At 39.7% G+C, this 16,992-nt stretch overlaps 2 protein-coding genes across 2 annotated transcripts; both read right to left on the minus strand.

Moving 5' to 3' along the window:
- Positions 1-596: 596 nt before the first annotated feature.
- LOC128362216 (L-selectin-like) lies at positions 597-3,390 on the minus strand. Its single transcript, XM_053322958.1, has 5 exons — positions 3,294-3,390; positions 1,566-1,961; positions 1,384-1,488; positions 791-976; positions 597-646 (listed from the first exon to the last, which is right to left on the minus strand). Exons 1-5 carry the CDS (start codon positions 3,388-3,390, stop codon positions 597-599), a joined length of 834 nt encoding a protein of 277 aa, XP_053178933.1.
- Positions 3,391-5,486: 2,096 nt separating this feature from the next.
- LOC128362217 (P-selectin-like) lies at positions 5,487-13,850 on the minus strand. Its single transcript, XM_053322960.1, is given in 24 exon segments — positions 5,487-6,122; positions 6,215-6,344; positions 6,455-6,724; positions 6,727-6,915; positions 7,691-7,795; positions 8,017-8,205; positions 8,355-8,546; positions 8,685-8,876; positions 8,981-9,099; positions 9,425-9,494; positions 9,644-9,835; positions 9,974-10,165; positions 10,270-10,374; positions 10,595-10,783; positions 10,933-11,124; positions 11,262-11,453; positions 11,558-11,662; positions 11,883-12,071; positions 12,221-12,412; positions 12,551-12,742; positions 12,847-12,951; positions 13,103-13,507; positions 13,615-13,693; positions 13,800-13,850. Coding segments are annotated over 24 exon segments (3,849 nt in total). The 5' UTR covers positions 13,803-13,850; the 3' UTR covers positions 5,487-6,061.
- Between the last annotated feature and the right edge of the window lie 3,142 nt (positions 13,851-16,992).

The raw sequence follows: 16,992 nt of genomic DNA on the forward strand, positions 1-16,992 counted from the left end.
TTGCTGTACTTCTGTATAGTAACAAAATAAAGCCTATCTACTACTACTACTACAATTAACACCTTAACTTGCAGACTGTGATAGTTTTCAAGTTTGCCTACACTTTAATTGTCTGAGGCAGGAAAACAAAAGGCCTCTAAGGATACAAACGCATCTCAGCAATAGCAAACATAGCCTACTAACAGTTAGTAAGGGTTAACCCTAACCCTAACCCAGGGCCTGACTGTGAGCACGGTATTGTGGGTATTGCGCATAGTTTATACGATTCTCACAAATCTAACACTTGCACAACTGGACATTCCCACACACATTTGCAGTGATATATGTTAATGCAAACATCCCAACTTTTCCGGAAGTTCCGGAAGTCTCCCGCATATTGATAGCGGCTCCCTGGCGCCCGCAAATGAGATCCGATCTCCCGGAATCTGGAGTGAGCGAGCAAGAGCAAGAGTGATTGCGCGCGTGTGTGTTGTGTGACTATAAATGCAGCGCGTGTTCGCTTTTTTTTTTTACATTGAGGAACCAACAAGAGCATAGCCTTCAGCACAGGTAAACACACAGGTGGACTGGTAACTGAGGGGGCCCAGTGGATCAGATCAATTCATGGATCCACTTTCTAGATCGGACAGCTTTGGACACTGAACCACTGCAGACAAGAGAGCCACGAAAAAACACATTAACCAGGGTTATTTATTGTGATCACAGCATTTAGATGCATTGAATGTGATTACTTGAAATTGCAGCCACCTTTGTGTGGGTATTAATGCAATAAACCTAAACTCACATTTACATGTAGGAGGCTGCTCGGACCAGGTTTTGGAGGCAGTGCACTTCAGGGGTCTTGACATACTCAGCTGGTATCCTTCCTCGCAAGAATAGCTGCACTGGGAGTCATAGGAGAAGTTTCCATACTTATGAGTGCAATTCACACTTCCTTTATTTGGGACGGTCACCTCGTTTTTGTCACATTTAACAACTGCAAAGAAAAAAATGCGAAAATGTCTCATTTGTAATAGTCACTTATTTGTGAACTTATCACAAAGCCACAAAACAAAAAAATGTTTCCCGCAAATGAGATCCGATCTCCCGGAATCTGGAGTGAGCGAGCAAGACCGCGCACTGGAGAGTGACTGCGCGCGTGTGTGTTGTGTGACTATAAATGCAGCGCGTGTTCGCTTATTTTTTTCATTGTAATTAGATGGTGTAATCCCAATCAGTATAAATGGGATTAACAATTACAACAACCAAAAACCTGTACTCAAAACTATATGGACTTGTAAGCATTGTTTTTAAATAGGCTTGAAAAAATGTGAATCTATTATTTAAATAAACATTACGCACTGTAGTGGTTGGTGAATTATTTCCAAAGACCTCTCTCCTTACCTGTTTGGCACCTGTCACCCTCAAACCCAGGATCACAGAGGCAGGTAATGTTTTCTATGGTCTCCTGGCATCTTCCTCTGCCACATATAGTTGCATTGCATTGGGCTGTCAAGAAAAGGGGCAGTAAAACAATCTGTCCCAGTTTTGAAACAATCCTTAAAAAAACAATCAGCTTTAAATACCTTTGTAACATACTGGGCGTTTCGAATTGGAGCATTTCTCATCATTCCATTTCCCTCTATTTTCATTTGTATTGACGTATATCTCCACACAAAACTCTGAATTGTGGTTGTTGTTGGGCTCATTTTTTGCCCATGACTCATTACCAGTCCAAGTGCTGTTATTCCCAATCCAGGTCCAAGTTTCATTGATGTGGTTTTTCGTGATTCCAATCCAATAATATGGACTTCCAGTTTGATTTGGCAGCAGGGAGACAACATAGTCGTTCTCTATCTGGTTTTGGATGACCACCATGTCTGTGTAAGTTTCCCGGCACCACTTTCTGGCATCAGCCCAATTCTTCGTGCTGTTTGAGTAATGGTATGTCCATCCTAAGGTAGTCTCTGCCAAGGGGCCACCTACTAGTATCACATAAAAGAAAATATGAAAGAAACAAAAGTTCAGGATTACCCATAATGTGATAATCATCAGATGTGACAGATCATCTTGTCAAAGGATCAAAGCTCAGCAAGTATACATTTTGCTATATTGTTAATACCAGTACTCACCAAGGAGGAAGATTAGTGTCCACTTCATTTTTAGTGATTGATCTACAAACACCTGTTGTCTGTCAAAAGAAAAATAATCAGAGGCCAAAATACTAATGCATATAAATGCCACTATTAAAAGTAAATGAATAAGAACCTGCCTACTTATCTATAATCCTTGTTTTTCTAATCATATAAAACATAAAACATTACACTACTGTGGCACAGCAAGTGCATGTTAGTTTGCTGCAAGCGTGGACCAGTGTCAGGCTTTTATATTTATGTCATGCCATTCAGCACAACATAATCATAGAATACCTGGATGTTTACTGTACAAAGTGAATGCAGGTGTTGATAGATTAGCTTGAACAGATTTCCTAGGAAGTACCATGTTTCTGGTAAAGGTGGGCTCGAGGACAGGTTTTTGAGTCATGCATGATAAAAAATAAATAAAGTACAGTCAGGGTCACGGTTACATCCTGAAGCTAAAGAAATTAAGCAACACAGACACACAAAGACACCTGAAACATGTACAAAATGCAAAGGTGGACAGAGTACACAACTTGAGTAAAAGTACAGATACTCCTTGTCAAAGATTACTCCAATACAAGTAAAAGTAGCTTAGTCAAAATATTACTTAAGTAAAAGTATTAAAGTATTTGCTTAAAAAAATACTTAAGTAAAAGTATTTAAAAAATATCTCAGGAAATACAGGAAAGTAGCTTTATTGTCATTATACAATACACTGATGCGATTCTGCTAGACATGTTTATAGCTCAAAAATAAACACAAAGTCAAGAAGTCTCAGAACACAGACTCAGCTGCATTCATCAACAAATTACATTTCTTCATATTGTACAGTAGTTACATTTCAACACACCTAACCCCTACCTTGGACTCTTTGATATGAATTGTATAAAAAACATGAACAGAAAGTCAACTTAATCATTCAACTGGACTGCAACAGTTGCCATATGTTTAAACCGTTTATAAATGCCAACTATGATACTAAAGCACATACACTTATGTTTAAAATGTTCATCTGCAATTTAACAAACATTAAGCTAGCTAACGTTAGTAGCTACTTTACCACGACATACTTTTTCAGGTTGGAAGACAAGTTTTTGTAGGCCGTGATATAAATTGTTTGCGGTAAGCACAACAAGCATTTAAACTGAAACGAATCAGTTTTTGTGACAAAACTGTCAAACATGGGTTTGAGATAAGGCCACGGCTGCTCGGTGGGAGTTTCTTCCTCCATTTCTTCGTATGGCATGACATAGTACAGGTACGGCAACATGACTAAGACAAACCATACGCAAATCAGCAGAATTTATTTATTTATATTTAGTTTATTTATCAGCTGACGTGAGCTCAAAAGTAGCGTGTAACGAAAGCATCAATAGAAATGTAGTGGAGTAAAAAGTACAATATTTGTCCTTCGAATGTAGTGGAGTGAAAGTAAAAGTATCCCCCAAAAATAATACTCAAGTAAAGTACAGATACTCAAAAACTGTACTTAAGTAAAGTACTCAAGTACAGTACTCAAGTAAATTTACTTCGTTACTGTCCACCACTGACAAAATGACAATAATAGTATAAACAGTGATAAATTATAACTATCAGCTACAGTATCCTATTCTGTGTATTTAATAACTGCTTTGTTCTGCATCCTCACATGTTGAGTTAAAATGATTTATATTGAGTACGTACTGAGAGACAGAGAGCTAAGCCTTCAGCCTTCAGCTGAATGTCTCTAAAACAGTGTGTATGTTTTTTAGTAAAACTAAAACTCACTGCGCAGAGCCTGATGTGGTTGTAGAAGGGGAGCGGCTACGTGTTGTTTCAGATTTTAAATACCTTGGTGTGCTCATAGATAATAATCTCACTTTTAAAGAACATATTAAAAAGGTTTCCAAGTGCATTCAATTCAATTTGGCAAATTTTAGACATGTCCACAGTTGTATGTCAACTAAGGCTGCACTAATGTACATGCACTCAATGATCTTCTCCCACATAACATATTGTCTGACAACCTGGTTTCATGCCAGCAACACTGCTCTTAAACCTCTACTTTCCCTATATAAAACACCTCTAAAAGTGCTGGACAGGAAATCCAACAACTATCATCATTGCCATATTTAATTGAAATACAAGTTGTTACACTGGGAAAACCTGATTAAATATTCACACTCCTGTCTTATGTACAAAATCATACATGGACTTGCTCCTCTTGTATTGAGACAGTTTATAAAAATGGCATCAACATCTACACGGAGTGCAGCTAGAGGAGATTGTGTTGTCCCATTTAGAAAAAGTGCTTTTAGTCAGTCTGCATTTTCAATCAGGGCTGCTTGTGAGTGGAACTCCATTCCAACTCACATTAGAAATCTTTCAAATTATGCTGCTTTTAAATTTTCTTTAAAAAAGTGGTTTATTAGTGGTCAAAGCTGTCAACATTAAATTTTAGTGCTTAAATTCCTCCACGTTTGCTGCTCTGCCTGCCAGTGCTTTCTGATGCCATCTGTCATGTCTGTCAGTTTATTAATTGTCTAGCACTGTTGTTGCTTTTTGTGCATGGCTTTGTATAATGTTTTTATTGTCTATGTCCTGCTTGCTTGTGGTCTGCTAGCTTGTCTGGTGTAATCAGTTTTGCTGATGTTGGTGTTGCTGCTTAATGCTGTTTTTGTTTTTGTCTGTCAGCAACTGTCTGTTGTTTGAGTCTTCGTTATCTTGTGTGTATATGTATGAATTTTTGTATTGCTTTTTTTTCTTTTACTTTTAGTCTTCTAATTTTTTAATGTATTATTTGTATGCCTGAAACTAAATCTTTTTATATTCTTTTAGGGTGACTATTTAACATCAGTCCAGGGACAGCAGATGTAAAATAGCCTTTTGGCTAATTCTGGCATGTTTACATTTTGTTCAAATGTTTTATTAATGTGCATTGTCCCTGATTTCTAAATCTTTAAATAAATAAATAAAAATAATGGCCTTTGCTCATGATGTAAGATATCAGATCTATTTCTGCCTCTTTGAAAATGCTGACATAGAAGACTCTGAAACAAACAATGATGATGGTCTTAAAGACAGATTACTCTTGTAATATACCCCTTCCTCTCATGCATACCTTTCACTATCTTGTTCTGACCCCTGTAATTGGGATGAGAGAGACATATTTGAAAGAGGTCCTTCCTGGACTGCTGAAAAAACACACAATGTCCTGCAAAGTCAGGGGGAATGACATTACTTTAAGTGTGGGAATAGGTTGGTGGTGTGTGTGGAAAAGAAGGCTGAACCCTCGTACTGGTGAATCATAGTGACACAACAACTACACACTGCTGCATACCAGTATATATATATATATATATATATATATAGATATTTATTATTGTATAATACATATACATGTAATATATTTTTGAACAGACAGATAATATTAGTTATGATACAGGCAGATGCATAACAATGAATTTCAACAAAAGCAAATAATGGTTTGAAGTTTTGTTACAGAGAGAGGATTAAACATTTCAAATGCAATAACCACTTATTAAATAAATAGTACATAAATACTGGTATTAATATCTCAAAATTATTCACAGTTTAACATTGACATGGCAGTGCACAATGTTATGTAACATTTACAATAACATGAACAGAGCCACCTTTCCAGCATGTTCATAAAGATGTAGAACAATGTGTTCAATACAAGACTCCCCTTGGGAGGAAATACCAACATTACAAAGCAAATCATAGATTGGTCTTGAAATCTTGAATCAAACCATCAAATGCAAAGGTCTGAAAAAACATCTCACAATTGATAACTCTGACACATTGGCTTTTTCCATTTAAACATTTAAGTCTCTAATGTAAATAATAGATGTTGTTAAAATTACTATGACTCACATACAGTTTTGTTTAAATGATTTTTGTCAATTCCTTTGTCGCCCGCTGGAGGATATGAATGTGCTCTATATGAGACTGTCAATGCTGTTTTTGTAAACCTGTGGAGGGTCCTCTATGTCGGAGTTGCTGTAAGAAAAGACAAAATAAGATGAGCACTGCCATTGGACAAACTTATTTTTGAAAATGTATGATTTAAGAGAGTTGAAAGCTTATCTTACCTGTTCAACTCAAACTTGGTTGCTTTCTGTTTCAGTCGTTTCAGGATCCACAAAGCCGCAGACAGAGCTGTCAGAACCCCTCCCCCTGCTGCCAGACCAGAGGCAATGGCAGGAGTCTGAGATGCAGGAGCTGTGGAAACATCATTGAAGGTGAATATTTACTTTTGAGACTAAAACCTGTATTTTAATCTTGTATTATGTTTAAATCTAATTTGATATCTGTTCATTTATTTGTTATACCTTGGCAGTTCGGTATGTCTCCTGTCCAGTTGCCATGACGATCACATGTCAGCAGCTCATGTCCGTCCAATGAGAAATCTTGATTGCATGTGAAGGAGCACTGAGAGTTATATACTGGCTCACTGGTTGAGCAGTTGACATGACCGTTTTCAGGAGACTCAAGCAGGGGGCATCTTATGGCTGTAGGAAAAAACAGCAACATTTTGATGTTAACCATCAGTAGTACCATCAGTAAAGAATGTAATGGAATTACACTTGAAGTACACTCTCACCTTCACAGCGAGGCATTCCCTCATTCCACTCAGCTGCTGACGTGCAGGTCAGTTTGCTTGGTCCCACCAGTTTATAGCCAGACACACAGCTGAAGCTGCAGGTGAACCCATAGGTGTACCTCATATCTGTGTTGTCTGAGCAGCTGATATGGCCATTCTCTGGATCCTGGAGAGCAGGGCACTGGACAGCTGCACACCAGAACAGAAATACAAGAGGTCAGCAGCAGCTTTTAAAAAAGCAGCTTTTCCTGCATAATACTAGACAAACACAAAATGTTGCTAGTATGAGGAGACTATAAAATCCTGCAAGGTACATAAGATGAAATATGTGCACTTACGAACACAAAGCGGGAGCGAGTCATTCCACTGCCCTGACCCTTCACATTGCAGAGTGTTAGATGAGGAACCAACAAGAGCATAGCCTTCAGCACAGGTAAACACACAGGTGGACTGGTAGCTGAGGGGGCCCACAGGATCAGAGCAATTCATGGATCCACTTTCTAGATCGGACAGCTTTGGACACTGAACCACTGCAGACAAGAGAGCCACGAAAAAACACATTAACCAGGGTTATTTATTGTGATCACAGCATTTAGATGCATTGAATGTGATTACTTGAAATTGCAGCCACCTTTGTGTGGGTATTAATGCAATAAACCTAAACTCACATTTACATGTAGGAGGCTGCTCAGACCAGGTTTTGGAGGCAGTGCACTTCAGGGGTCTGGACATACTCAGCTGGTATCCTTCCTCGCAAGAATAGCTGCACTGGGAGTCATAGGAGAAGTTTCCATACTTATGAGTGCAATTCACACTTCCTTTATTTGGGACGGTCACCTCGTTTTCATCACATTTAACAACTGCCAACAGAGAAAACAAGACACAATTAGATAAGAGGCTCTGGCTGTAAGTGACTTAAATTAGTATAAACTTTAAAAAGAATATCATTATTGTATTTTCTTACCATGTTCGCACCTCTCTCCGTAAAATCCTTCAAAGCACTCACACTTGTGGCTGTTGATGGTTTCTACACACTCTCCGTGGATGCATGAATCATCCGTACAGGCAGCTGAGAAAAGAAGACTTATTGTTATTTGGCATACATTGAATAATGATATTTCTCGAAGTTATAAAAATAGTTTTTCTGAAAAATAACAAAGACAAAAATGCTAATAAGTCTCATTTGTAATAGTCACTTATATTTGTGAACTTATCACAAAGCCACAAAACAAACATTTTTTTCCTAATTGTAAAGAATGTAATGGAATTACACTTGAAGTACACCCTCACCTTCACAGCGAGGCATTCCCTCATTCCACTCAGCTGCTGATGTGCAGGTCAGTTTGCTCGGTCCCACCAGTTTATAGCCAGGCACACAGCTGAAGCTGCAGGTGAACCCATAGGTGTACCTCATATCTGTGTTGTCTGAGCAGCTGATATGGCCATTCTCTGGATCCTGGAGAGCAGGGCACCGGACAGCTGCACACCAGAAAAGAAACACAAGAGCTCAGCAGCAGCTTTTTAAAAAGCAGCTTTTCCTGCATAATACTAGACAAATGCAACATTTTGCTAGTATGAGGAGACTATAAAATCGTGCAAGGTACATAAGATGAAATATGTGCACTTACGAACACAAAGCGGGAGCGAGTCATTCCACTGCCCTGACCCTTCACATTGCAGAGTGTTAGATGAGGAACCAACAAGAGCATAGCCTTCAGCACAGGTAAACACACAGGTGGACTGGTAGCTGAGGGGGCCCAGAGGATCAGAGCAATTCATGGATCCACTTTCTAGATCGGACAGCTTTGGACACTGAACCACTGCAGACAAGAGAGCCACGAAAAAACACATTAACCAGGGTTATTTATTGTGATCACAGCATTTAGATGCATTGAATGTGATTACTTGAAATTGCAGTCACCTTTGTGTGGGTATTAATGCAATAAATCTAAACTCACATTTACATGTAGGAGGCTGCTCGGACCAGGTTTTGGAGGCAGTGCACTTCAGGGGTCTTGACATACTCAGCTGGTATCCTTCCTCGCAAGAATAGCTGCACTGGGAGTCATAGGAGAAGTTTCCATACTTATGAGTGCAATTCACACTTCCTTTATTTGGGACGGTCACCTCGTTTTCATCACATTTAACAACTGCCAACAGAGAAAACAAGACGCAATTAGATAAGAGGCTCTGGCTGTAAGTGACTTAAATTAGTATAAACTTTAAAAAGAATACCATTATTGTATTTTCTTACCATGTTCGCACCTCTCTCCGTAAAATCCTTCAGAGCACTCACACTTGTGGCTGTTGATGGTTTCTACACACTCTCCGTGGATGCATGAATCATCCATACAGGCAGCTGAGAAAAGAAGACTTATTGTTATTTGGCATACATTGAATAATGATATTTCTCTAAGTTATAAAAATAGTTTTTCTGATAATAACAAAGACAAAAATGCTAATAAGTCTCATTTGTAATAGTCACTTATATTTGTGAACTTATCACAAAGCCACAAAACAAAATTTTTTTTCCTAATCATAAAGAATGTAATGGAATTACACTTGAAGTACACCCTCACCTTCACATCGAGGCATTCCCTCATTCCACTCAGCTGCTGATGTGCAGGTCAGTTTGCTCGGTCCCACCAGTTTATAGCCAGGCACACAGCTGAAGCTGCAGGTGAACCCATAGGTGTACCTCATATCTGTGTTGTCTGAGCAGCTGATATGGCCATTCTCTGGATCCTGGAGAGCAGGGCACCGGACAGCTGCACACCAGAAAAGAAACACAAGAGCTCAGCAGCAGCTTTTTAAAAAGCAGCTTTTCCTGCATAATACTAGGCAAACACAAAATTTTGCTAGTATGAGGAGACTATAAAATCCTGCAAGGTACATAAGATGAAATATGTGCACTTACGAACACAAAGCGGGAGCGAGTCATTCCACTGTCCTGACCCTTCACATTGCAGAGTGTTAGATGAGGAACCAACAAGCGCATAGCCTTCAGCACAGGTAAACACACAGGTGGACTGGTAGCTGAGGGGGCCCAGAGGATCAGAGCAATTCATGGATCCACTTTCTAGATCGGACAGCTTTGGACACTGAACCACTGCAGACAAGAGAGCCATGAAAAAACACATTAACTAGGGTTATTTATTGTGATCACAGCATTTAGATGCATTGAATGTGATTACTTGAAATTGCAGCCACCTTTGTGTGGGTATTAATGCAATAAACCTAAACTCACATTTACATGTAGGAGGCTGCTCGGACCAGGTTTTGGAGGCAGTGCACTTCAGGGGTCTCGACATACTCAGCTGGTATCCTTCCTCGCAAGAATAGCTGCACTGGGAGTCATAGGAGAAGTTTCCATACTTATCAGTGCAATTCACACTTCCTTTATTTGGGACGGTCACCTCGTTTTTGTCACATTTAACAACTGCCAACAGAGAAAACAAGACACAATTAGATAAGAGGCTCTGGCTGTAAGTGACTTAAATTAGTATAAACTTTAAAAAGAATACCATTATTGTATTTTCTTACCATGTTCGCACCTCTCTCCGTAAAATCCTTCAAAGCACTCACACTTGTGGCTGTTGATGGTTTCTACACACTCTCCATGGATGCATGAATCATCCGTACAGGCAGCTGAGAAAAGAAGACTTATTGTTATTTGGCATACATTGAATAATGATATTTCTCTAAGCTATAAAAATAGTTTTTCTGATAATAACAAAGAAAAAAATGCGAAAATGTCTCATTTGTAATAGTCACTTATATTTGTAAACTTATCACAAAGCCACAAAACAAAAAAATGTTTCCTAATCATAAAGAATGTAATGGAATTACACTTGAAATACACCCTCACCTTCACAGCGAGGCATTCCCTCATTCCACTCAGCTGCTGACGTGCAGGTCAGTTTGCTCGGTCCCACCAGTTTATAGCCAGGCACACAGCTGAAGCTGCAGGTGAACCCATAGGTGTACCTCATATCTGTGTTGTCTGAGCAGCTGATATGGCCATTCTCTGGGTCCTGGAGAGCAGGGCACCGGACAGCTGCACATCAGAAAAGATACACAAGAGGTCAGCAGCAGCTTTTTAAAAAGCAGCTTTTCCTGCATAATACTAGGCAAACACAAAATTTTGCTAGTATGAGGAGACTATAAAATCCTGCAATGTACATAAGATGAAATATGTGCACTTACGAACACAAAGCGGGAGCGAGTCATTCCACTGTCCTGACCCTTCACATTGCAGAGTGTTAGATGAGGAACCAACAAGCGCATAGCCTTCAGCACAGGTAAACACACAGGTGGACTGGTAGCTGAGGGGGCCCAGAGGATCAGAGCAATTCATGGATCCACTTTCTAGATCGGACAGCTTTGGACACTGAACCACTGCAGACAAGAGAGCCATGAAAAACACATTAACTAGGGTTATTTATTGTGATCACAGCATTTAGATGCATTGAATGTGATTACTTGACATTGCAGCCACCTTTGTGTGGGTATTAATGCAATAAACCTAAACTCACATTTACATGTAGGAGGCTGCTCGGACCAGGTTTTGGAGGCAGTGCACTTCAGGGGTCTCGACATACTCAGCTGGTATCCTTCCTCGCAAGAATAGCTGCACTGGGAGTCATAGGAGAAGTTTCCATACTTATCAGTGCAATTCACACTTCCTTTATTTGGGACGGTCACCTCGTTTTCATCACATTTAACAACTGCCAACAGAGAAAACAAGACACAATTAGATAAGAGGCTCTGGCTGTAAGTGACTTAAATTAGTGTAAACTTTAAAAAGAATACCATTATTGTATTTTCTTACCATGTTCGCACCTCTCTCCGTAAAATCCTTCAAAGCACTCACACTTGTGGCTGTTGATGGTTTCTACACACTCTCCATGGATGCATGAATCATCCGTACAGGCAGCTGAGAAAAGAAGACTTATTGTTATTTGGCATACATTGAATAATGATATTTCTCTAAGCTATAAAAATTGTTTTTCTGATAATAACAAAGAAAAAAATGCGAAAATGTCTCATTTGTAATAGTCACTTATATTTGTGAACTTATCACAAAGCCACAAAACAAAAAAATGTTTCCTAATCATAAAGAATGTAATGGAATTACACTTGAAGTCCACTCTCACCTTCACAGTGAGGCATTCCCTCATTCCACTCAGCTGCTGATGTGCAGGTCAGTTTGCTCGGTCCCACCAGTTTATAGCCAGGCACACAGCTGAAGCTGCAGGTGAACCCATAGGTGTACCTCATATCTGTGTTGTCTGAGCAGCTGATATGGCCATTCTCTGGGTCCTGGAGAGCAGGGCACCGGACAGCTGCACATCAGAAAAGATACACAAGAGTTCAGCAGCAGCTTTTTAAAAAGCAGCTTTTCCTGCATAATACTAGACAAACACAACATTTTGCTAGTATGAGGAGACTATAAAATCCTGCAAGGTACATAAGATGAAATATGTGCACTTACGAACACAAAGCGGGAGCGAGTCATTCCACTGTCCTGACCCTTCACATTGCAGAGTGTTAGATGAGGAACCAACAAGAGCATAGCCTTCAGCACAGGCAAACACACAGGTGGACTGGTAGCTGAGGGAGCCCAGAGGATCAGAGCAATTCATGGATCCACTTTCTAGATCGGACAGCTTTGGACACTGAACCACTGCAGACAAGAGAGCCACGAAAAAACACATTAACCAGGGTTATTTATTGTGATCACAGCATTTAGATGCATTGAATGTGATTACTTGAAATTGCAGCCACCTTTGTGTGGGTATTAATGCAATAAACCTAAACTCACATTTACATGTAGGAGGCTGCTCAGACCAGGTTTTGGAGGCAGTGCACTTCAGGGGTCTGGACATACTCAGCTGGTATCCTTCCTCGCAAGAATAGCTGCACTGGGAGTCATAGGAGAAGTTTCCATACTTATGAGTGCAATTCACACTTCCTTTATTTGGGACGGTCACCTCGTTTTTGTCACATTTAACAACTGCCAACAGAGAAAACAAGACACAATTAGATAAGAGGCTCTGGCTGTAAGTGGCTTAAATTAGTATAAACTTTAAAAAGAATACCATTATTGTATTTTCTTACCATGTTCGCACCTCTCTCCGTAAATTCCTTCAAAGCACTCACACTTGTGGCTGTTGATGGTTTCTACACACTCTCCGTGGATGCATGAATCATTCGTACAGGCAGCTGAGAAAAGAAGACTTATTATTATTTGGCATACATTGAATAATGATATTTCTCTAAGCTATAAAAATAGTTTTCCTGATAATGAAAGAATACAAAAACAAAAGCAGCTAAAATTGGTAGCTCTTATATATATATCTTAATGTTTGCTCACCTGTGTAGCACAGAGCGGTCTTAGTGTTCTCACATTTCTCATCATTCCATTTGCCCATCTCCTTTTCTCTTTTAATGTACATCTCCACACAGTCCTCACTAGAACTCCCTATCTGTCCTCTTTTGCCGTTGTTTGGTTCTCCTTGTGCCCAGTTGGTTGCTTCTGGTGTCAGAGCCTTGTTGGTGCCTACCCAGGTCCAGACATTATTGATTTTACGGATTCCAATCCAGTAATAGTAGCGTTTCCTGGGCAGCCACGTGTTGAGATGCCCAATCTCCTCCTGGTTCTGGATGACCACCATGTCTGTGTAGTGCTCCCTGCACCAGTCTCTTGCTTGTGACCAAGTCATGGTGTCGTTAGAGTAGTAATAGGACCAGCATTCTACACTAGTCCACATGCACAGCACTGAGGATGGAGGATAGAGACACATGTTAGATGGTGGGTCAATGAGGATGATTTTTTTTTAAATTTAAAAAAAAAAGAGATGTAATGGTTCCATTTGATTTCCATACCTGAGTAAAGAAGAGTCAAGCTGATCCATGAAGCAGAGCGCTTCGATCCACAGGTCTGAAGTACTCCAAAGAAGAACTCCTGTAAGAATAAAACAACAATAGAAGATAAATTAAGGTAAATCTATACATCACTGGCCACAAGAAAATAATGAAGATATTTTCTCTGAACAAAACTCTATACTCACCATTTTAAGCTGGGTGTGTTATAACCGAGTGTAGTTTTATAGTTTGTCTTCAGTCTCACCACACCAAAGGATAAGAGCTACTGAGTTTGTGTGCTGTCCTGCTGCCTGCTTTTATGCAGCAGGCAGCAGGACCAGGTTTCAGTTCAGTTTTCCGGGAAGATAAAAATTTCTGTGGAACTCCCCACCTACCCCCTCCTCTACTGTCCCCCCGGAGGAAAACCGCCTCCTTGTATATTACTATGAAGCAAAATATTCCATTGTTTTCTCTGCTGGTATAAAGTGAAAGTTAGGTAAAATTTTGAGGCACTTGAGCATTTCTATTTAATGCTGTTTTATACTTACTCTATACATTTCACAATATTACAATGTTAAGCAATATTAAGCACAGAACAACAAAAGTAAACAAATGCTGTTGTAAATGATTGAAATAATTGCCTACAAATTGTGCTAATGTATTCATGTGTACAAGATGGTATATTAGTGCATGTGTAACAAAATAAGAGAACTTGCATAACATAAAAAATGTTTCCTGGAGAAGGCAGAACAGCACACTGCACATATGCATGTATAATGTGAAAGTTGACTGAAATGAAAAGTGGCTATTTTTGAAGCTGTGAAACCCTGTTAGCTGATAAGACAGTTTTCTCTTTTATTGGATTTGACCTTTCTAGATATGACTCACCAAAAAACAGTGTTAACTTACCAGAACTCTCATGGAGTCTAGACTTCATGAGTGTGCATGATGAGTCATTCGGTCAGAAGTATGCAAAGATTGCCAGTGGAAATCTATAGAATGAAACATACTTGTCCTGTCAAACAATGTGCCCATGATGAGAAAATGAAAAAACAAAACAAAAAAACCCAACAAAAGCAATGGCAGTTACTGGTATCTTTTTTATGAGCATCAAGGGACAGGAAAGGTGAGGTATATGAGCAGAGGCGCCAGTTTACTGCCTGCAGGCGACAGTTCCTTCCTTTCGGACACAAGGCACTGGTTAGTATGAAGCAAAAGATTCCTTTGTTTTCTCTTCTGGTATAAAGTGAAAGTTAGGTAAAATTTTGAGGCACTTGAGTATTTCTATTTAATGCTGTTTTATACTTACTCTATTGCATATGATTTTGGCTTTTAGTGGGCATAAGATGTCTCGTCCCAACAGGTTAATGGGGGTATTTTGTGAATATAACAGGGGCGCTGTTATTGATTTTCCTGCAATGAACATCGGTATAGGTTGAGTTAGGAGAATTATTTTTGATTTCCCAGAGAAGCCTACAGTCTTACCAGATGATCCTGACAGGGGGAGTCTTGAGCCAGCATTTCCGATGCAGGAGTAGGCTGCCCCTGTATCTATACCATAAATTAATGTTCTTGATTTTGTATCATTACTGATATTGTTGGCTCTTCTTGTGGTTGCATTGAAACCCCTGCTGTCATGTACTTCACGTCAGGCTTCTCTGGGCACCCCTAGTGCCACTCCTGGGCTGGGCCTATCCATGGATTAGTGGGACAGCTTCTTAGAACGTGTCCCTTTTCTCCGCACCCCCAACATGTTGCAGTGTCATGTCGGCCTCTGCGCTGACTTCTTTGGATCTGGAAACGGTCATATTGATTTGGTCCGCGTCCTTGCCCTCTTTGATATGAACCGTCTCTTTGTAATGGTCTACCTCTTTGTCTCCATTTTCCATAATGAGCTTCCACACTGGGTTTGGGTTGGTTCATATGTCTATAGACAGGTGATGCTATTTGTTCAGGTGTTTGTGGAGCTTGCGTCTGAGGCTGTGGTGGGGGTCCTGTTGGGCTTGGTGGTGCCATTGCAGTGGTTTGTACTTTCGTTCTTGTAAATGCAGCTGTGTCAGTTTATCAGTCAGGTGTTTGCTTGCTTCTATTTCATCACTACAGGTGGCTTCAGAGGTTCTTTCCTTAGGCCACTGTAATTTTCCTGATGTGCATTCATGCCATTTTTTCATGCAGAGTCTAATCTGCTTGTCATGATCTGGTTGCATTCTCACCACCATTGCCAATGGAGTCGACACACCTTCCCCTTTTACCAATTTAGCCCCCATGTGTCCCTTTCCTGCTTCATCCTCTTGTCTAGAATCTTCTGACTGTCCTTCCTCTTTTGTTCTGATCCACACAACTATTTTGCCTGCAGTGACTCCTGGTTTGAGTCTCTTTTCTCGTGTGGGGTTATACTTTACATTCTTAGTGTCGTCTTCTGTGAATGTTTTGGTAATGCTACTAAATTTACCTGTTTCCCATTTTACTTTTCTGGGGATGACAGTGATGTCCAGCCACGGATCTACTGCCCCTCTGTTTCTTCCCTTCAAGGTCAATCCTTCTGGAATTCCTAGAATAGGACTCAATGTGATAATAATTTTAGACATTGGATTATTACAGAGTTGTTCTAATATTGGTGTTAATGTTCGGGGAATCCAAATTCTCTGTAACTGTCCTTAACTTTACAGTTTAGCTTTAATGACAGCACATGTGCGTCTTCACCTTCTCCTGTTTACTTCTCACTATCTGCAACAGCGCAGCAAAACACAGAATGTCAAAATAAAAGGGGTATTTTCAAAATAAATGTTGACAGCCCTCTTAAGCAACACAGACACACAGCGACACCTGAAACATGTACAAAATGACAATAATAGTATAAACAGTGATAAATTATAACTATCAGCTACAGTATCCTATTCTGTGTATTTAATAACTGCTTCGTTCTGCATCCTCACATGTTGAGTTAAAATGATTTATATTAAATACTTACTGAGAGACAGAGAGCTAAGCCTTCAGCTGAATGTCTCTAAAACAGTGTGTATGTTTTTTAGTAAAACTAAAACTCACTGTGCAGAGCCTGATGTGGTTGAAGAAGGGGAGCGGCTACGTGTTGTTTCAGATTTTAAATACCTTGGTGTGCTCATAGATAACAATATCACTTTTAAAGAACATATTAAAAAGGTTTCAAGTGCATTCAATTCAATTTGGCAAATTTTAGACATGTCCGCAGTTGCATGTCAACTAAGGCTGCACTAATGTACATGCACTCAATGATCTTCTCCCACATAACATATTGTCTGACAACCTGGTTTCATGCCAGCAACACTGCTCTTAAACCTCTACTTTCCCTATATAAAACACCTCTAAAAGTGCTGGACAGGAAATCCAACAACTATCATCATTGCCATATTTTATTGA

Source organism: Scomber japonicus, chromosome 7, assembly GCF_027409825.1.
Source record: "Scomber japonicus isolate fScoJap1 chromosome 7, fScoJap1.pri, whole genome shotgun sequence".
Classification (NCBI taxonomy): Eukaryota; Metazoa; Chordata; class Actinopteri; order Scombriformes; family Scombridae; genus Scomber; species Scomber japonicus.